The sequence below is a fragment of the Mustelus asterias genome, chromosome 18 (assembly GCF_964213995.1).
Source record: "Mustelus asterias chromosome 18, sMusAst1.hap1.1, whole genome shotgun sequence".
In the NCBI taxonomy this organism is placed as follows: domain Eukaryota; kingdom Metazoa; phylum Chordata; class Chondrichthyes; order Carcharhiniformes; family Triakidae; genus Mustelus; species Mustelus asterias.
The window spans coordinates 3,345,171-3,367,909 of NC_135818.1; the positions used below are offsets into that span (position 1 = coordinate 3,345,171).

Sequence of the window (22,739 nt, forward strand, 5' to 3'; positions counted from 1 at the left end):
TCCACCTTGTACCCCCCACCTGCTTCACTCGCTACCCACCCTCGCCCATTTAGCACTGCCTTCGATGCCCCACTCGCCATGGCGCTGACTGCTTTGCTCAGGGAGCAGGACAGTGAGTTAAGCGGGAAGGCCTCAACGGCTGAAGGTAGTTCGGCAAGCGGGGCAGCAAGAGGGTCGACAAGAGGCAGGGAGTGGGAGGTGAATGGGGCAACAGAGAGTGGCGAGCCAAGCGGTGTAGTGTGCAGTGGGGGGAATGGCGGTGAGTGAGGCGGTATTACAGCACAGTGGTTGGTGCTGCTGCCTCACAGTGCCAGTCACCCGGACTCAATTCCAACCTTGGGTGACTGTATGGAGTCTGCACGTTCTCCCCGTGTCCACGTGGGTTTTGTCCAGATGCTCCGATTTCCTCCCACACTCCAAAGATGTGCAGGTTAGATGGATGAGCTATGGTAAATGTGTGGGGTTATGGGGATCGGGGAGAGGTGGGGTCTGGGATGTTGTACCTGGTTAAGATGCCCTTTCGGAGAGTCGGTACAGACTCGATGGGCTGAATGGCCTCTTTCTGAACTGTGGGTTCTATGGAATGGAGGTGAGTGAGGCGGCGAATGGGGCAGCAAGGGAACTGACAGCGAGGGAGTTTGCAATTCAGGCAGTGAGGGGACTGAGGGTGTGAGACAGCAAGGGGGATGAGGGTGAGTGAGGGTGAGTGAGGGGAATGAAGGTGAGTGAGGCAGTGAGGGGAATGAGGGTGTGTGAGGCAGCGAGGGGAATGAGGGTGTGTGAGGCAGCGAGGGGAATGAGGGTGTGTGAGGCAGCGAGGGGAATGAGGGTGTGAGGCAGCGAAGGAAATGAGGGTGAGTGAAGCAGCGAAGGGAATGAGGGTGAGTGAGGGGACTGGAGGTGAGTGAGAGGAACGGGGGTGAGGGAGTGAGGCGGAGTGAGGGGGATGGGAGTGAGTGAGGGAGGCAGTGAGGGGAATGGGGGTGAGGGCTGAGTGAGGGGAATGAGGGAGAGTGGGATGAGGGGGAGGAGGAGTGAGGGGCATAGGGCTGAGTGAGGGCAATGAGGGTGAGTGAGGGGGAGTGAGGGGAATGAGGGGGAGTGAGGGGGAGTGAGGGGAGTGAGGGGGAGTGAGGGGGAGTGAGGGGGAGTGAGGGGGAGTGAGGGGGAGTGAGGGGGAGTGAGGGGGAGTGAGGGGAGTGAGGGGGAGTGAGGGGGAGTGAGGGGGAGTGAGGGGGAGTGAGGGGGAGTGAGGGGGAGTGAGGGGGGGTGAGGGGGGTGAGGGGGAGTGAGGGGGGTGAGGGGGAGTGAGGGGGAGTGAGGGGAGTGAGGGGGAGTGAGGGGGAGTGAGGGGGAGTGAGGGGGAGTGAGGGGGAGTGAGGGGAATGAGGGGGAGTGAGGGGGAGTGAGGGGGAGTGAGGGGAATGAGGGGGAGTGAGGGGGAGTGAGGGGGAGTGAGGGGGAGTGAGGGGAATGAGGGGGAGTGAGGGGGAGTGAGGGGGAGTGAGGGGAATGAGGGGGAGTGAGGGGAGTGAGGGGGAGTGAGGGGGAGTGAGGGGGGTGAGGGGGAGTGAGGGGGAGTGAGGGGGAGTGAGGGGGAGTGAGGGGAATGAGGGGGAGTGAGGGGAGTGAGGGGGAGTGAGGGGGAGTGAGGGGGAGTGAGGGGGAGTGAGGGGGAGTGAGGGGGAGTGAGGGGAGTGAGGGGGAGTGAGGGGGAGTGAGGGGGGGTGAGGGGGAGTGAGGGGGAGTGAGGGGTATAGGGCTGAGTGAGGTGGCAATGTTTTGGGAGTGAGATAATGATGGGTAGGCTTTCAGAATGGCATTGTGTGATACAGAGAGCTATCTACAGTGTCGCTGGCTGTGACATCATTGGCACTGCTACTACATTGCGGAAAGTGGACCCCCTGCAGTTGCAGCAAAGCAATGATATGCACATAATGATGGAATAATTTATAGCTGATAACAGGAGGTAAAATAGCAACACTGCTTGTGTTCAAGCTTGTGCTCATGGTTACAGATCAAACTAAGTGCAGTATAAAACACACTTCCCACTCCCAGATTACAGTAACAAATGCAATGTGGAGAATAGATCAAAACAAATAATTGCATTTACAAATCATGAGTAAGATCACTTCTAACACCAGTTATCTTACGTTGCCAAAACAAAGCTCTGCATCACTGAGACAGCATATTGTCTGTACTCTCGAATCTAGTTCAAGGGCATTTGTGGTTTGTCTATACAGCATTCCTAACTTTGGATCACGTGCAATGTGAGTTAAGAGTTATTAGGTTCTGTGCTGGAAGCTATGTGTCTGTCTCTATACTTTCATCCTTAACAATACTGAAATCTTCACTCCAATGCCTCATTGGTTTTTGGAACATTTAGATAACTATTTACAAACATAGTCACAGCTAACTAAATGCCAGAAGCAGATAACATGTTCTTGAAACAGTTCTGTAGAAATTCTTTACTTAAAATCAATGGTATAATTATGGCACAAAAAAAAGGCTTCAACTGCTTTGCTATTGTAGTGCTTCACAAATCTTCTCCCAACAGGAAAGGTTTTTGAAATTTGGATGAGAGGGGAGTCCAGCATTATCTCACTCCCTCCTGATGTCTTGCTATGAGGAGATGCAGCGCTGAGTCAGGTAGGCCAGAAAAGGCTTGAATGCTGATTTGTGCTGAGTTTCTCAATCTCAGCCTGGCTGCATAAGAGTTAAAATTAGACAGAATTATCCTGGACAAAGCGGGAGGTTTAAAACATCAGGCAGGGCCCTCACCTGATGACAACAGAAATAAACATAATTTTCAGCTGGAATCTGATCACTATCGAGCTAATACCCTAATGCTGTGTGTGTGTGTGTGTGTGTGTGTGTGTGTGTGTGAGAGAGAGAGAACAATCGAGAGAGAGAGAGAGGGAAGGTGTGTGTGTGAGAGAGCAAGTGAGAAAGAAAGAGAGAGAGACTGATTGAGTGGGTGTGAGAGGGAGAGACGTACGTTGGAATTCTACCACCCCAGGAATCGGAGCGGGCGAGGGGCGATAATGGGAAGGTTCGTTGACCTCGGGCAGGATTTTCCGGTCGAGCGAGACAGTTAAATTCCACCCATAGTGTGTGTGTGTGAGAGAGAGAGTGTGAGAGAGAGTGTGTGAGAGTGTGTGTGTGAGTGCGTGTGTGTGAGAGTGTGAGTGCGTGTGTGTGAGTGAGTGTGAGTGAGAGTGTGTGTGTGTGAGAGAGAGTGTGTGAGTGAGAGTGCGTGTGTGTGAGAGTGAGTGCGAATGTGTGAGTGCGTGTGTGTGAGTGTGAGAGTGTGAGAGTGTGTGAGTGCGTGAGTGTGAGTGAGAGTGTGTAAGAGTGTGTGAGTGCGTGTGTGTGAGAGTGTGTGAGTGCGTGTGAGTGTGTGCGCGTGCGTGCGCGCGAGCGAGAGCGCGGGCGAGGAGAGCGAACGAGAGAGAGCGTATGCGTATCTCTTTGCTGTCATAAGGTGCAGACAGGCTGATACTCAGCTGGGATTTCCTCAGTGGTTGAATAGTGAGTTGATACTCATTGCCAATATACTAATAATACACATTTGTACAAGGTCCAAGCAAACACCGGTGAAACCTGAATCAGATGTCATCGTCAGTTACCAGTTTAAGAGAGTAAATAAAAAAACACAAAACCTGTCATAACCAAATGGGAAAATGCCACGGCATGTGAGACAGAACGGCCTCTTCGAGTTTTAATACTGAAAATTCTTTCTGACTCCGTTTTGATGAGATAACTACAATTTACATAAATGAAGTTTCAATAAATTTCCTGGCTACATAGCAGAACTTCTAACGCAACTGTTGCTAACTAGATACATAACTGTCTGATCGATGATTAATTAAAAAATTAAAGGATCAAGCTATTTCCTGGCCTGAATAGCTGCAAATTTACAACACTAATTAACCTTTCCCCAGTTGGCTGTAATTATACGGAAAACCCGAACACATTAATAATTTTTCTGTCTTCACAATTTAAAAAGGAATTTTAAATATTCTGATGATTAATTATTTGCCTAATTTGAAGACGCACAGCTCAGTAAGAGTAAAAAGCAAACATGCTTCTGAAGAAACGGACCGTAGTTGCTGAGTTACACAAAGAATTCACAATCTCCAGTCAATACCCATCGCCACAATCCATGAGCGAAATTATAATTGTGTGTCGCAGTTTCCGCTAATATATTTGTACTGTACCTGGAGTGAAAACAATCGCAATATCTTATTATTTTCAAAAACCAGATGAGAATGATAACCAAGGAAAAGGGAAAGAGAGAGCCCAAACTTGCCGACATTGGGCTACACAATAAAGGTGCCTAACATTGGTTGAGCAGCACTTTTAAAGTAGCAAAAATAACACAAAGGGCACAATCTTATCACGCTCCTGCTACAGCGAGATCAGAGAATTTAGTGCCCAGCCAAATCTCCATTCACTGTAGCAGGATGGGAAAATCCCACTGGTGTGAACGATGGTAACATTCTGGCCAAAACCGTTCAGTTTGACTATTAATTCCACTGGATTTCAAAATAGTTACAAGCACCCCTTCCCCTATGTTTCTTATGACCCTATGGTCTTTAATACCATTGCATCTCTGCGGATGCTGGAATCTGAAACAAAAACAGGAAAAAATGCTGGAAAATCTCAGCAGGTCTGACAGCATCTGTGGAGAGAGAACAGAGCCAACGTTTCCAGTCTGGATGGCTCTTCTGGATGATTCTTCATCAGAGCACGTCCATAGATGTAGTCAGACCCGCTGAGAACTTGCAGCAATTTCAGTTTTTTCAGGTCTTTATTACCTGATAACAATCTTTTACTGTGGACGAAGATATCGAATCTCTGCCAACCTGACAAGCATTCAAGTGAATTTTAAATTAATAAAAACATTTTTACAGCAGTTAATGTGACACAATGCCATCAGTAAGTCATCCCTATTAAGCAAGCACCATGGGATTCCTAAATATTCTCATCAAGGGGTGACCATTTGCTGCCACGTTCTGTATTTCTCCAAATAATGCCTTCACTTCAGATTTCTGAAATATTCATATACAGTCCCAAAGGCCGACCTAACTTTAACCGAAGTCTGCTAACTGTTCTTGAACTGTGTTTAAGGTGTTCTGAATTTGGTGAGAAAATTTAGCTTCTTCAATACCATAAACTCGGAAAAAATTGCTCGCTTAATCCAAGTAAGCTGCTTTAGTGCACTGCATCATCTCCTGTAGCCTGACATTATTGATCAAAATGGAGCAGGCAAAAGGCACGAACTTAATTTTAAAATAAAATGTTCCCCATCTCTTCAGCGTACGCAACATCTTTTACCAAAATCAGAAACAACAATTACAACAGTGCATTTCTAGGGTATTTTTAATATAGTCATTTCCCCTGAACAATTTTATTTTTAACGACACTTTTTTGGATATGATTGTTTTCATTGCTCCTATAGGCAGCCAGAATAGATACACATATAATATACAAGAAGCAGTAAGACTCTGATGTTTGTAGAACGATGAGCTTTAGCATTACTTCATAAAAAATGGTGTGACTGTGCTCATTAAGGTAAGGTATTCACGGTGGAAAATGAACACTTTGCTATCAGGGTGCCTTGTGTTGTCATCAAGCACAGGATGTATGTAAAGCAAAAAAGCTACATGCACCAGCTAAACTCTTCCTGACAATATTCCTGTGATCTTCCCCAGTCACATCACCACTGTGAATTTTCTATTCTTGTGCCATTCTGCCCGAGCAGCTGACAACTCGGGCCTTCTGACAGCTTAAGCTGTCATTGTGCTTTCACCATTACTGGCCCCTGTGGACATTACCCCAGCAAAGGGCAGGTTTTGGTCAAACTGGCACAATGTGACTTATAACTAATTGCAAATGTGCGAAATACACACATGGGGAGTCGCTTCACATCTCATTCAAAACTTCTGACCAAGTGCGTTTGCATGAGTCTTGCATAGTTGCAGTTTCCATGTTGCTGCTCTATTCACTGCATATTATTTACCTGGTCAGCTTTGACATCAATAGCAACAACATGGCTAAAAAAGACTAAATTCATTGCTAATGGATCTTATTGCTGCCTGTGGAAGCTTAGCTTCCATGTTTTCCTATATAATAATGGTGATGAAATACTTCATTGACTGTGAAATGTTTTGGGGCACATTGTGCCATAACATAGAATCCCTACTGTGCAGAAGCAGGCCATTCAGCCCATCGAGCCTGTGCTGACAACATCCCACCCAGGCCCTGTCCCTGCAAACCTATGTATTTACCCTGCAAATCCCCCTGACAGTAAGGGGCAATTTAGCATGGCCAATCAACCTAACCCGCACATCTTTGAACAGAGGGAGGAAACTGAAGCACCCGGAGGAAACCCACGCAGACACGGGGAGAACGTGCACACTCCACACAGACAGTGACCCAAGGCCAGAATTGAACCCGGGTCCCTAGTGCTGTGAGGCAGCTGCACTAACCACTGTGCTGCCATGCCGCAATATCGGTGCAAGTTCCTTCTTTTCCGGCAATTCAAAGAAAGAGAGCAAAAAACAAAGAGAACTAAGAGAAGTACAGCACAGGAACAGGCCATTCGGCCCCTCCAAGCCTGATCATGATGTCCTAACTAAACCAAAAAAACCCTCCTGCCCTTAGTCTGTATCCCTCTAATCACTCCCTATTCATGTACCCATCCAGATGCCTCTGAAATGTTGCTAATGTTCCTGCTTCCACCACCTCCTCTGGCAGCGTGTTCCAGGCACCCACCACCCTCTGCATGAAAAACCTCCCCCACACATCTCCCTTAAACTTTCCCCCTCTCACCTTGAACCTGCGCCCCCTTGAAATTAACACTTCCACCCTGGGGAAAAAGCTTCTGACTATCCATCCTGTAGGCCCCTCATAATTTTGTAGACCTCTATCAGGTCTCCCTTCAGCCTCCGTCTTTCCAGTGAATTAATAGACAGCTTTGTGGTACAGGATCTTCCTTTGGCCCCCTCATACTGCCCCTCAGTGACAACATCCCATTTGTTTTGATGACACCAGCTCTACCTTACTCCCATCCCTCTCAACTCTTCCACTGTCCCAAAATTGTCAGACTGATTAACCTAAATCAAAAACTGGATGAGCAGAAATTTCCTCCAATTAAATACTGGGAAGAGTTCTGTCGCCTTCGTAAAGTCTGTTTCCTCCTCACCAATCCAGCAAACTTGTACTTGACATCCACTAACAGAACCATCCAGCTTGGAAACTTACAATTTCATTAGCAAACTGTGAATTATAGAGAGGAACTAACATTCTCCCTTTCTTTTGTTAACTGGGAATACGTCATTAAAGGATATTTGCAGTTTTGAGTATTTAGTAAAATTTGGTGCTGATTTAATTAAAGACATTAAATACTCCGGACATTAGGAATAGGAAATAAATGGTTAATGACAATTAAGATCCTGAACTAATGAAGTATCTTCAATGAATTTCAGCATAACTTGTTGTGGACCTGAAAGCAATTAAGTTAGCCTGCACAAGTGAAGATAAAGTGTTTCACTGGGGGAAAAAGTAATTATGAAGACTTGGTGCACAGCGCGACTGTGTGATTTTTCATGCTCAAAGCAGAATCATTTTTATTTAAAGTGCATTAATTGTTATACAGTGTTATGAATCAAATGACATATAATCATGTGATGCCCATTCGCAAATCAACTCCTTGTCACTTTTACGGTGAAGAATTTCCGATTCAAGCATAAAATCATCCAAGGAAGAGTCATTTTGGACTGGACATGTTGGCTGGAATTTTCTGGCCATTCACGCCCCACCATCGCTGCAAGAGAGGATGGAGAATTTGGCGCAAAGTCAAATCTCCGTTTACTGCAGTGGGATTGGAAATCCCACTGGCAAGGACGGCCGGAAAGTTCTGGCCATTAACTCTGTTTCTCTCTCCACAGAGCCATCAGCCTCGCTGGGTTATTCCAGCATCTGCAGTATTCTGATTCTGTAAAATCATCCGCATCCATTGGGTTTTTTGTCATGTTAAGAAGCCATTGATACTAGATTGTTAGATGAACATCAAACGATTCGGGTTTTAGTGTGTGAGTTGAGTGTAAAGTGCTCTTCATGAGCTGTGTAAAACCAACTCTAGAAAGTAACTATCATGTTTGGGTCTAATTATAAATTATTTTGATTTGATTTATTATTGTCACATGTATTAACATACAGTGAAAAGTATTGTTTCTTGCGCGCTATACAGACAAAACACACCATTCATAGAGAAGGAAAGGAAAGGGTGCAGAATCATAGCTAGGATGTAGAAAAAGATCAACTTAATGCAAGGCAAGTCCATTCAAAAGTCTGACAGCAGCAGGGAAGAAGCTGTTCTTGAGTCGGTTGGTACGTGACCTCAGACTTTTGTATCTTTTTCCTGACGGAAGAAGGTGGAAGAGAGAATGTCCGGGGTGTGTGGGGTCTTTAATTATGCTGTCTGCTTTGCCGAGGCAGTGGGAAGTGTAGGCAGAGTCAATGGATAGGAGGCTGGTTACAGTGACTTCTTAATACAACAAAAAACCCAATGGATGCGGATGATTTTACAGAATCAGAATACTGCAGATGCTGGAATAAAGGCAGAAAATGCTGGAAAATTATAAAAAGATCACGAGGTAGACCTGTAAAACTTGACCAAGGAACAGTTAATTATATATCTTTACAGCTACATAGTCAGTTCTAGACTGATTCTATGGTCCCTTCTGGGTCACCTGACCCGCTCTCTTAAAGGGACAGCATACACCCCCAAACTACATACATGACATTAAGTCACACCATTTTGGCTTCACACCCACTACAGTAGGACTTAAGTTCATTGCACAGCTAAGTTTAAAGTATTGATCACCTTGCAAATCTTCTAAACTCCATTTGTAATCCACCTGTCTAGTTGTCTCTCTGCTAATGTTAAAACTTAGATTATTATCAAGCAACAATCTGCAGACGTGTTGAGGGAGCAATGAGGCCTTTGGGTAGTGTGGCATTTGGTCTGTAGGCCACATATTGCCCCAACCTAGTCCCAGACTGTAACAACACCCTAGATATAATCAACCCATTCATTATGTCACCTAGGCATAACAGCATTTTTTAAAAAGTTTAACTGTATTCTGTAAGATATATGAGATTATTTTCTGATTACTTTGAAATGTTGAATCGATTATTGAATGAAATGCAGTATAAAGATGTTTGACTCTTGTAGTTTGCAAATCATACAGATTGAGATTACAAATACAAATCATACCAATCTGCAAATCATATAAATGCAGATTCAGGATAAAATACACGGAGAAGCTGTACATTTGTCAAGGTTGAACAAATGCAAGTGTACTACAAAATACAACACAGAACGTGTATCAAACCAGCACTTACTGTTCTTCAGTAGCAAACTGCAGTGTGTGCACTCTGATTTATATATTCCAATACCAAACCTTAGGTTGTAAAATATATGCTTTTGCCCAATACTATTATTTCTGATGAGTAGAGCGATGATAGTAAAGTTCATTAATATTTACAAAATAAAACTCAATCAAGACTGTTCAAAATATTCCCATCAGTACCTTAATCAGCTTCAGAAGATGGTAGAGGTCTTCCACTTCATCACCTTCACATTTGGTATAGTCTCTTCCAATTTCTAGACTGCTACCTTGGATTGTGCGACGGTACAGTGGCAGGCCCATGGCTTCCGAATACAGCTCTATGGCCTCGTGTCCCACTGTCTGATACATGTAGCTGTCAAGCTCATCTGCAGGAATAAACGGTAAGTCAATAAGACAGTGGCTTAAGGAGAACCAAGACAGTGAACCTTGTTGACATTTGTACTCCCTTACCTCAAAACTAAAAGCGGAATATTGTGATATGTCAAAGTGAATGTTTTGCTTTAAATATTACTTCATTTTAAAAATTTAAGAGAATAAAACACATACTATAAAATGTAGTATTTGGGATTCGTCTGATTCACAGTTTTGGGAGCAAAGTACTCGCAGGTCTCGGTGATTTGGACCATCCCTTTGGGGATTTGAACTGGCCTGTTCCTTTAAATTCATTTAGCCTTATGCCAAAAGCCCAAACTATGTTGAGGCTGCTTAACTTGTTACCTTGTCAGCTCCTTATAGTTAGCTGTTCGGTTACTGTAAAGAGTGTTTGTTATTTTAGTTAATTCTCCTACATTGATTAAAAAAAGCTCAATTTATGTTTTTATTATTTGTTTTTGGGGTGGGAGTATTTACTTCCTATTCCTTGGTGCTCTGACAATCTTTAAAAGTCAATAACGCATTGTGGAATTGCTGAACTCCCACCGAGGCCGGATCGGGTAAGGAAGTGGTGGAGGACCAGCTGTGGGTTTCACAGCAATCTGTTTTAAAGCCAGGCCAAAAGTGACCAGATTCTTAAAAATACAATTTGAGAATCTGCTACAGTGGAATTTCAACTCATGACTCCCGTTTTCTCAATTCACCAGGCTGTCATTCTCATCTAATTTCAGACCATTTGTCCTTTGTATAACGTTATTGTTCCATTTTCTGTTTGTCCATGAAAGTTATTTTAAAAATTTAAAAATATAACTTCACAAAAATGGTCTCAGTATTTCTTCACTACTGTCTTAAATATATATAACTCGTTCATGCTAATGTTTTAAAACAATAAATACGATACTCGAGTACAATTCAAAACATTAACTACAGTAAGGCTCAGTTTTAGTGATTCAGGTGCTTTAATATACTTTGCATTTAATGAAGGAATAATTATTTATACTGTAAATTCATAATCTATGATGAGCCACTGGATCAGGGGTATACTTGTCAGAGGACATGCAAGTCTCCACAGGGTGCAAACATATCAGTGAATAATTCCTGACATTTTTCAGACAATTCCTGGAGCCAATTACAGATCAGAGATCTCTTGTCTAAGAACTGGCTGTGACATGGAACAAACCTATAAATTATATCTAAATTATGACAGTAAGCATTACTGGAAATAAGTATGAGTGTTCTCTTATAAACTTCTTTGCATAGACTCTAACTTCACCAAAGAGTCAAAGATCACGGTGGCACAGTGGTTAGCACTGCTACCTCACAGCTCCAGGGGCCCAGGTTCGATTCCCGGCTTGAGTCACTGTCTGTGTGGAGTTTGCATGTTCTCCCCGTATCTGTGTGGGTTTCCTCCAGATGCTCCGGTTTCCTCCCACAGTCTACAGATGTGCAGGTTAGGTGGATTGGTCATGCTAAATTTCCCCTTCGTGTCAGGGGGCTAGCTGAGGTAAATGCATGGGGTTATGGGGATAGGATCTGGGTGGGATTGTGGTCAGTGTAGACTCGATGGGCCTCCTTCTGCACTGAAGGATTCTATGATTCTATCACACCTGTCCAAAAAGCAGGATAATAAGTATGCTGCTATGTGGTGGAAGAAACCTGGGTCACCTCAAAGAGGTATGAGATAAGGCTAAACTCTCCTACACTGTTGCTGCCGTATTCTAGTATGAAAGCAAACCTACTACAGAGGATTAGATAGGGTGGACAGTGAGAGCCTTTTTCCTTGGATGGTGATGGCTAGCACGAGGGGACATAGCTTTAAATTGAGGGGTGATAGATATAGGACAGATGTCAGAGGTAGGTTCTTTACTCAGAGAGTAGTAAGGGTGTGGAATGCCCTGCCTGCAACAGTAGTGGACTCGTCAACATTAAGGGCATTTAAAGGGTCATTGGATAAACATATGGATGATATTGGAATAGTGTAGGTTAGATGGGCTTTAGATTGGTTTCACAGGTCGGCACAACATTGAGGGCCGAACGGCCTGTACTGCACTGTAATGTTCTATGTTCTACTTTCACCAAAGTACTCGATGAAGCAAAGTTGCCAAATTTAATAACTTTTCTGAAACAGAGAACGCCTCAAGTGGCTTTTTTGCCTATATCAGATAGAAAACGGGCAAATTGCAATGGATCTCTCAAATGGAGAACTTGCAGATACTTAAAGGGCAAGTTCAGGTTCAAAGGCATTTGTAAAAAAAGACCTGAACACCTTCAATATTGATACCACAGGTTGGGAGGATGTAGCTAACCCCAAGCCTCACTCCATATATTCGTTCATGGGATGTGGGCGTCACTGGCTGGGCCAGCATTTATTGCCCATCCCTAGTTGCCCGAGGGCACTTGAGAATCAAGCACATTGCTGTAGCTGTGGAGTCACATGCAGGCCAGACCAGGTAAGGACAGCAGATTTCCTTCCCTAAAAGGACATTAGTGAACCAGATGGGTTTTTACAACAATCGACAATGGTTTCATGGTCATCAGTAGATTTTCAATTTCGGATTTTTATTGAATTCAAATTTCACCATCTGCCGTGCTGGAATTCGGACCCGGGTCCCAGAGCATTAGCCTGGGTCTCTGAATTACTAGCCAGCAACAATACCACGACGCCATCACCACGGACTGAAAGACCGTGGTCCATTAGGCAACCAAAAGGCTGAAGACAGACGACTGAAAAAGAGGAAAGAGCAGAGAGAGAGAGAAGTGGATCAGGCCTCAGGACGTAGTGCTGCTCTAACTTCATGCTCTGTAATTTAGTTCTTCACCATCTGCCAAACATCATTGTTCAAGAACTGGATTCTTCAGCGACTCATGATGTTACTGCAAAGCAAACTAACTGGACTGTTTTGGCACTTGTAATCATCATCTTCCAAGACAGGTGGCTGCCACTCATGCTGGATAGATATATAGATTGTGTATATTGCTAACAATGTGACTGCTGCAATAATAAAACTGACCTTGGTGTTGCAGCTTTGAAGGGGGGATTAATACTGTCGAGCTCTACATACAGCGGGACGTGTCACCAAACATGAAAGGATTGCTAATGACTGGTATAACATAGCCAATACGTATTTTAAGAGATAGCTAGCTGGTGATCTTAAAATTACTCGCGTCAGTTGAAAGAAGGAATTAAGTGAGTTATGAAGGGAAATCCAGAGAAGGAGAAAGATGGAGAGAAAAAGACAGCAACGGAGCGACACCAACAAACAAGCAATAGAAAATAACACAGGCATTGGAAAAGACAGCAACATGTTCAGAATAATTTTAACAACAGAAAGAAATTAAAATATCTTATTAAAAAAGAAAAAATAATTTGACGTGTAAAATTGAAGCAGTAATGCTAAACAGTACCGGAAACCTAATATTCATAATGCCCAACCATTTTTTGAAATTGAGTGATCAGCAGTTGTCGAGAACAGTTTTCTTAATATTCATTCCTGGAATGTGGGTGTCGCTGTCAAGGTTGCTATTATTACACATCCCTAAATGACCTGGGAAGGTGCTGGTTTTTAAGTTTAAAGAAGTTTATTTATTAGTGTCACAAGTAGGCTTACATGAACACTGCAATGAAGTTACTGTGAAAATCCCCCAGTTGCCACACTCCAGCACCTATTCGGGTGCACTGAGGGAGAATTTAGCACGGCCAATGCACCTAACCCGCATGTCTTTCAGACTGTGGGAGGAAACCGGAGCACCCGGAGGAAACCCACACAGACACGGGGAGAACGTGCAGACTCCACATACACAGTGACCCAAGCCAGGAATTGAACCTGGGTTGACTCCCTACTTAAACCACCGCTGTCCTTCTGGTGTTCTTTGTAGCTGACACTTGTAGTGTTTGCTCCAGTCATCACAGACGAGTTTTCAGGTGGAAGTTAGTGATCCTGACGAAGGTAATTAAATAAGCAGGAAGGGATATCTAAAGTATCCCATATTAATGCTTGAAATTATCGCCAATCATTTCACTTCAAAACACCTACGGGATCAGTACTGAGCGCAAAGCAGCTGTGAAGGTGTTTCTGTATCTCATTTTCTCAATGAAAATAAACAAAAATGAAAGACATGAATAGAAAGGATTGAAAAGCTAATCATAAGTAAAACTGAAGTTCAAATTCTCTTTGTAATGGAGTGCATGACACTGGGACTCCTACCCTGCCTCACCTCAGCTGCTGCTGTAGCCCCCATTCATGCCATTTTCCTTCCAGACTTGACTATTCCAACACTTGTGTTGGACAGGTTTCCCATCTTCCAACCTCCATAAACCTGTGCATATCCAAACTCTGTATCCCATACCTTAACTGGCACCAAGCCTCATTCACCCATTACCCTTGTGCTTGCTGACATACACTGGCTCCTGGTACGACAATGCCACTATTTTAAAATTCTCATCCTTCTTTCCAGATCCTCCATGGCCCGCCTCTATCTCTGTAACCTCCTCCAACACTACAAGCCTTCATGTTCTCTGTGCTCCTCCCATTCCTTCAACTGTTCCATCTTTGGTAACTATGCATTCACCTGCCTTGGCCCAAAGCTCTAGAATTTCCTCCATGCACCTCTCCCTTCTCCTTTCAAATGCTCCTTGAAATCTACCTCCATGACTCTGCTTTTGGTCATCTATTCTAATATGTTCTGGCATCAAGATGTTTTCCTTTGTAAGCACCGCAGAACCCATTGTCTCATTAAAGACACTGCACTCATGCAAGTTTAGTGATGACAAACCTTTTCCGTTTGTTGCAGCTGCACTCATCCAGACAAATGGATAGTGTTCCATCACTTGTGCCTTATAGTTGGTGGAGAAACCTTTGGACAATCAGTTGATGTGCCATTCTCCCCAGAACATCAAGTGTCGACCCACAAGTAGACATGCTATTTATGTGGCTCATAGAATCCCTACAGTGCAGAAGGAGGCCATTCGGCCCATCGGGTCTGCACCGACAATAATTCAACCCAATCCCTTTCCTTGTAATCCCCCTGACAAGGGAAATCCCACCCAGACCTGTTCCCCGTAACCCCAAGTATTTATCCCGCTAATCCCCCTAACCTACACATCTTGGGACACTAAGGAGCAATTTTCCATGGCCAATCCACGTAACCTGCACATCTTTGGACTGTGGGAGGAAACCGGAGCACCTGGAGAAAACCCATGCAGACATGGGAAGAATGTGCAAACTCCACACAGACTGTGACCCAAGCCGGGAATCGAATCTGGGCCAGGCCCCTGGTGCTGTGAGGCAGCAGTGCTAACCACTGTGCCACCCCTAACCACTATGCCACCATGCCGCCCACTAGTTGAGTTTTGAGTGGATCTAATTGAGTTTTGCTTCATGAACACCCCCAGGATTTTGATAGTGGGGGATTTGGCAACAGTATTACTGTCCAATGTCAAAGGGATGTGGTTAGGTTCTCTCTTACTGGACACAGATATTGCTGTGCACCTGTGTGCAGCATGTTACTTGCTATTTACCTGTTCAAATCTGGATGTTGTCCAAGTTTTGCCACATGCGAACATGGATTGATTATTTATGATCCTATGATGAGGGAAGGTCAGTGATGGAGCTAGCTGTGTGTACAATACTGTCCTGAGGAAACACCGCCTGGGGCGAAGATGATTCACCTCCAACAACCACAAGAATCTTACCCTGTGCCAGGTATGAATGCAGTCTGTGAAGAGTACTCCCCTGATCCACACTGACTTCAATTTTGCTGGGGCTCCTTGGTGTCACACTCGATGAAATGCTACCATGATGTCAAGGATATGGAGGGGAAGGTGGGATCAGGTTATTGAGTTGGATGATCAGCTATGATCATATTGAATGGCGCAGCAGGCTCGAATGGCCAAATGGCCTAATCCTACTCCTATTTCTTGTGCTTCTATGTTCCAGCTCAACTCTGGAGTTCCGCTTGTGTCCCTGTTAAGCCCAAGGCTGAGATAAAGCCAGGAAACAAATGGAGCTAAAATAAGCAGCAATGAGGTTACTGTTGAGGAAATGTCATTTGCTACATTGTTGATGACTCTTCCTATCACTTTGAAAGATTGACAGAGTAGTAATTGGCCCGGTTAGATTTGTCCTGCTTTTTGTGGATAACACCATTAGCTTTCGGAGCGCTGCTCCTTCGTCAGATGGAGTGGAAATCTGCTCTCAAACAGGGCACAGAGACACAGAAATCAAGTTACAGAATACTGATTAGAATGCGAATCACTACAGCCAGCCAGATCTTAAAGATACAGACAATGTGGGTGGAGGGAGCATTAAGCACAGGTTAAAGAGATGTGTATTGTCTCCAGACAGGACAGCCTGTAAGTCCAGGAGGCAAGCTGTGGGGGTTACTGATAATGTGACATAAATCCAACATCCTGGTTTAGGCCGTCCTCATGTGTGCGGAACTTGGCTATCAGTTTCTGCTCAGCGACTCTGCGCTGTCGTGTGTCGTGAAGGCTGCCTTGGAGAACGCCGGCATCTCCACATTTTGTGGATAAGACAGACTGGAGCAATTTTCCATATTGTAAAGTACCAGCACTATGGCTGTACTGGAAGAGTTTGGTTAAATGCAGGGCTAGTTCTGAGGAAGTCGTCGGCACTGTTGTCAGGTAAGATGGCATCAGAGCCCCATTGCTTTTGAATCATACATACAATCCCTACAGTGCAGAAAAGGGCATTCAGCCCACCGAGTCTGCACTGACTCCCTGAAGGGGTATCTTAATCAGGCCTTCTTCCTCCACCCTATCCCTGTAACCCCACATATGGCTGATCCATCTAACCCACACATCTCGGGACAAAGGGGCAATTTAGCATGGCCAATCTTTGGAGTGCGGGAGGAAACGGGAGCACCCGGAGGAAACCCACGCAGACATGGGGAGAACGTGCAAACTCCATACAGACAGTGACCCAAGGCCAGAATTGAACCCAGATTCCTGGCGCTGTGAGGCAGCAGTGCTAACCACTGTGCCGCCCCCTTTGGTGTGTCCAGTGCATTCAGCCTTTTCTTAGTGTCACATGGAGTAAACTGAATTGTTTGGGCTGAGACATCAGAACAGTGGGAAAGGTCTGCTCATATTTGGGATGAAGTATGGAAGTCGCTTGGAAGGATTCAAAAGTCTGGGTGTAGCACGAGTACGACATTGACGGAAAAGGGAGTTCCACATTGTTGCAGCGCAGGGAGGTGTCGGAATATTGGCGGTGGACCACATTATAATTCCTCTTCAAGTACAATGACTGTACTTGTGAGCAATGCACAGCACCTGCACTGTCTACATTTCTGAGCTCCATCCACAAAGGGAATTATAGTGGGCCAGGCAATGGATTAGTGCTTCTTCGGTCTGTTTACCTGGAGAACAGCACGCCTGAAGTTGTGTAGTATATATCTACCTCCTTATGCAAGTTGTAAAAAGACAGGTAACGTTGGAAAAATGTTGAGTATCTGTCGTACTGATGGAAAAGGCTTACCTTTGTGATTAGCGGGTCTTAAATTAGCTAATGCTACAACTTCGTGGCCAGCTGCCACACACTGCATCATATTGTAACAGCTGTCCTTTCCACCACTGCAGAAAAATTAACATCAATTTATTTTCACAACATTAAGGAAAGCCCAGAAGCCACTCTATTACTATCATTGCTACACATTCAAATATAAAGAATTTCAGCTCATTTGCAGAAAAATTCAGGAACTTAGCTCAGTTCCTGGTTAAATCTTAATAATCAAGATACAAATGTCGGCGCCAACAACTTGAATTTATACGGCACCTTTAACAAGTTGAAGAAGGTTGAAGGTGCTTTAGAGAATGTAACAGGACAAAAGTCAACACCAAGCCGAAGGAGACATTAGAAGGGGATGACTAAAAGGGATGGGTTTGAAATAGGTTAAGGGAGATGGAATCAGGAAAGAAATTCTAGACAGAAAATTAATTGGCCAATGGAGCAAAGGAATGTGTGGGTTGCATAAAGGGTCAGATTGGGGGATCCCACAATCTGAGGATTGTATGGTGGAAGGAGGCCAGAGAGATAGGAAGGGGTGAGGTCAGAGGGATTTGAACATCAGCATGAATTTTAAATTTGAGCAGGAAGGGGAGAGGGAGCCTACACTGGACAGCAAGCACAGTGGTGACTGACAACCATGCATGAACGTAAGCTACTGGAGAACGGAGCTGAGAAGACCAGGCACAAGAGTATTGGAGTTGTCATCCAAATACTCTAAAGGCAAGAACGAAGGGTTCAGAACTCAGAAAAGGGTTCCTAACTCTCAGACCACAATCAGTAATAGGCAACAACACCTCCTCCACGATAATCCTCAACACCGGTGCCCCACAAGGCTGTGTTCTCAGCTCCCTGCTATACTCCTTGTACAGTAAGAAGTCTGACAACACCAGGTTAAAGTCCAACAGGTTTATTTGGTAGCAAATGCCACTAGCTTTCGGAGCGTGCTGCTCCTTCGTCAGAGGAGCAGCACGCTCCGAAAGCTAGTGGCGTTTGCTACCAAATAAACCTGTTGGACTTTAACCTGGTGTTGTTAGACTTCTTACTGTGTTTACCCCAGTCCAACGCTGGCATCTCCACATCATACTCCTTGTACACCTATGACTGTGCGGCCAAATTCTCCTCCAATTCGACTTTCAGGTTTACTGATGACACCACTGTAGTGGGTCGGATCTCAAACAATGATGAGACAGAGTACAGGAATGAGATAGAGAATCTGGTGAACTGATGCAGCAACAATAATCTCTCCCTCAATGTCAACAAAACGAAGGGGATTGTCATCGATTTCAGGAAGTGTAAAGGAGAACATGCCCCTGTCTACATCAATGGGGACGAAGCAGAAAGGGTCCAGAGCTTCAGGTTTTTAGGTGTCCAAATCACCAACAACCTGTCCTGGTCCCCCCACGCCAACACTATAGTTAAGAAAGCCCACCAACGCCTCTACTTTCTCAGAAGACTAAGGAAATTTAGCATGTCAACTATGACTCTCACCAACTTTTACAGATGCATCACAGAAAGCACTCTTTCTGGTTGTATCACAGCTTGGTATGGTTCCTGCTCTGCCCAAGACCGCAAGAAACTACAAAAGGTCGTGAATGTAGCCCAATCCATCACGCAAACCAGCCTCCCATCCATTGACTCTGTCTACACTTCCTGCTGCCTTGGCAAAGCAGCCAGTATAATTAAGGACCCCACACACCCCAGACATTCTCTCTTCCACCTTCTTCCGTCGGGAAAAAGATACAAAAGTCTGAGGTCACATACCAACCGACTCAAGAACAGCTTCTTCCCTGCTGCCGTCAGACTTTTGAATGGATTTACCTTGCATCAAGTTAATCTTTCTCTACACCCTAGCTATGACTCTAACACTACATTCTGCACTCTCTCCTTTCCTTCTCTATGAATGGTATGTTTTGTCTGTATAGTGCACAAGGAACAATACTTCTCACTGTATGTTAATGCATGTGACAATAATAAATCAAATCAAATCAAAGAACGGAGTAATTGAGGAAGGTTTCAGAAGCATAGTCAGAGATGGCATTGCAGAGGCAAAAGTATACAAAAGTCTGTGTGATGGAGAGGATACAGGGTTGGAAGTCCATCTCATGGTCAGACAGGATGCCAAGATTACAAACAATTTTGTCCAACCTGAGACATTTGCTGGAAAAGGAATTGGTCCAAAGGAAATAGAGCTTGTGGCATGGGGCAAAGACTTCAGTCTTCGCAATGTTTAACTGAAGCAAACTGAGGCTCGTCGACAACTAGGATCATTGAATCATAGAATCCTACAATGCAGAATGAGGCCATTCAGCCCATTGGGTCTGCACCGACCACAATCCCACCCAGGCTCTATCCTCATAACCGCATGCACTTACCCTAGCTAGACACGAAGGGGCAACTTAGCATGCCAATCCACTCAACCTGCACATCTTTGGAGTGTGGGAGGAAACCCACGCAGACACGAGGAGAATGTGCAAACTCCACACAGACAGTGACCCAAGTCGGAAATCGAACCTGGGTCCCTGGTGCTGTGAGACAGCAGTGCTAACCACTGTGCCACCATGCTACCCCAACTAGATGTATGCCACCTGACAACGGAATCTCTAGAGGCCTGAAGAGAGTTGGGTTCTTTCCGTGTCCATTAATGATGATGCCCAGGGCCAGCATGTAAATGAGGAAGAGCAAGGTGGGGTGAGAACAGATTCATGGTGGACTCGAAACAGCACTACAGTTCCAGGCTGGGAACCACTTACCAGAGATGTTCTGCTTGTGGTTGGATGGGGAGGAATGTGGCACCAAAGAGGATAATCCACTGAGATGAACAGTTTGGAGTTGGAAGAGGAGGTTAAGACTCTCTTTACGCAGAGAGTGGTTGGGGTGTGGAATGGACTGCCTGCAGGGATAGTGGAGTCAGAAACTTTAGGAACATTTAAGAAGCTATTGGATAGGCACATGGAGTACTTCGGGATGATAAGGAGGAAATAGCTTGATCTGGGTTTCAGACAAAGCTCGGCACATCGTGGGCCTAAGGGCCTGTTCTGTGCTGTACTGTTCTATGTTCTAAGATGGTTGTGAAGGAATAATCCACTGAAAAGGATGTCATTTTTAACTTTGTTTAAGGCCATCCCAGTTTGGTGCCAGGGGAAAAGACTAAAATTATTAGATTCAAACATGGAGATGTGGTAAAGGTGGACTGGGACTGGGAGGAAATAACACCCAGGAGAGGAACTTGGGAAATGGAATGAGAGTTTGCAAAAGCTGAGGATCTGAGGGTGAATTTATTGACAGGTGTTTCTGGGAGCATTTCTAAAAGGGAGGTACACTGCCTGAGGAGAGTGAATTGATTCATTGGTTCACACCAGGACTATGACAGAAAGTTCGTTGAACTTCCATGGGAACTGGCTCAAAGGGACAAGGCAGAGCTCTCATGATGTTGATGAGCTTCAAGATGCCATGAAGGAAAATAAGAGAGAAATTAGAAAAAAAACACTGGTCGGGGTTGGGGAATGCAGAACAGATTGACATTTGTAGCAAAAGTGTCCAAGAGCTATTCACAGTTGGAGAGAATGGTTGGGACAGTGGAGAGGCACAGTAAAGGTAAGGGGTAGGTGTATTATCTTTGCATTCTAGGATGATCTTGGGTGGTGAGTGATTTTAGCAGAGAACAGTGAAGCCCAGCAGTGCTTGATGCAATCCAGCCACCAGATCTGGGGTTGGTTCAAACAAGAACAACTCCAAAGATGTGCAGGTTAGGTTTATTGGTCATGATAAATTGACCCTCAGGGTCAGGGGTAAAAACGTAAGGTTACGGGGATAGGGCCTGGATGGGATTGTTGATGGGCTGAATGGCTTCCATCTGCACTATAGGGATTCTGTGATTCTATATTTCTTTGGGTGGCTCAGTGGTTAGCACTGCTGCTTCACATCGCCAGGGACCCAGGTTCAATTCGGGTCACTGTCTGTGTTGAGTCTGCACGTTCTCCCCGTGTCCGTGTGGGTTTCCTCCAGGTGCTCCGGTTTCCTCCCACAGTCCGAAAGACATGCAGGTTAGGTGGATTGGCCATGCTATAATAACCCTCAAGTGTCAGGGAGGATTCGCAGGATAAATCCATGGGGTTAAGGAGCTAGGATCTGGGTGGGATTGTTGTCAGTGCAGGCTCGATGGGCCAAATGGCCTCCTGTAGGGATTCTATGAAGATGGTTTCCTGATGGACTGAACAGTAAGTTCACAATGCAAAAATACAGGGTGACAGCAGAGATTACAAAGAATCATTTGTGCGGGAGTTGTTAAATTTACCTGATTAAAGCAACTACTTTCATTTTGTGCAGAATGAATCGTGCAAGGTTAGGTCAATGAGGGAGTCCAAGCACTGGGCTCTCAAACTCCCCCCTGAGCTGCCTTAATCCCTCGATCACCCACAACTCTCACCACCCAGTCCCTATCTCTCTCTATCCCAGTCTCTCTCTCTCTCTATCCCAGTCTCTCTCTCTCTCTATCCCAGTCCCTATCTCTCTCTATCCCAGTCCCTATCTCTCTATCCCAGTCTCTCTCTCTCTCTATCCCAGTCTCTCTCTCTCTCTATCCCAGTCTCTCTCTCTCTCTATCCCAGTCTCTCTCTTTCTCTATCCCAGTCTCTCTCTCTCTCTATCCCAGTCTCTCTCTCTCTCTATCCCAGTCTCTCTCTCTCTCTATCCCAGTCCCTATCTCTCTATCCCAGTCCCTATCTCTCTATCCCAGTCTCTCTCTTTCTCTCTATCCCAGTCCCTATCTCTCTATCCCAGTCCCTATCTCTCTATCCCAGTCCCTATCTCTCTATCCCAGTCCCTATCTCTCTATCCCAGTCCCTATCTCTCTATCCCAGTCTCTCTCTCTCTATCCCAGTCCCTATCTCTCTATCCCAGTCCCTATCTCTCTATCCCAGTCTCTCTCTTTCTCTCTATCCCAGTCTCTCTCTTTCTCTCTATCCCAGTCCCTATCTCTCTATCCCAGTCCCTATCTCTCTATCCCAGTCCCTATCTCTCTATCCCAGTCCCTATCTCTCTATCCCAGTCCCTATCTCTCTATCCCAGTCCCTATCTCTCTATCCCAGTCCCTATCTCTCTATCCCAGTCCCTATCTCTCTATCCCAGTCCCTATCTCTCTATCCCAGTCCCTATCTCTCTATCCCAGTCCCTATCTCTCTATCCCAGTCTCTCTCTCTCTATCCCAGTCCCTATCTCTCTATCCCAGTCCCTATCTCTCTATCCCAGTCTCTCTCTTTCTCTCTATCCCAGTCTCTCTCTTTCTCTCTATCCCAGTCCCTATCTCTCTATCCCAGTCCCTATCTCTCTATCCCAGTCTCTCTCTCTCTATCCCAGTCCCTATCTCTCTATCCCAGCCCCTATCTCTCTATCCCAGTCCCTATCTCTCTATCCCAGT

General features: G+C 45.1%; 1 protein-coding gene across 2 annotated transcripts in view; it reads right to left on the reverse strand.

Moving 5' to 3' along the window:
* Positions 1-22,013, reverse strand: part of dph6 (diphthamine biosynthesis 6) — a 251,929-nt gene extending 229,916 nt beyond the window's left edge. The window contains exons 1-3 of one of the 2 annotated variants that reach the window (XR_013499972.1): positions 21,618-21,854; positions 17,294-17,388; positions 9,603-9,787 (exon numbers count right to left, since the gene is read on the reverse strand). Coding sequence is in view for 1 of the 2 variants with exons in the window: in XM_078233271.1 (XP_078089397.1) it covers positions 9,603-9,787; positions 17,294-17,388; positions 21,618-21,640 (303 nt within the window). In the remaining variant the exon portion in view is untranslated. Of the gene's footprint in view, positions 1-9,602; positions 9,788-17,293; positions 17,389-21,617 lie in introns of both variants that reach the window. The other variant, XM_078233271.1, reaches the window with a different exon arrangement.
* Between the last annotated feature and the right edge of the window lie 726 nt (positions 22,014-22,739).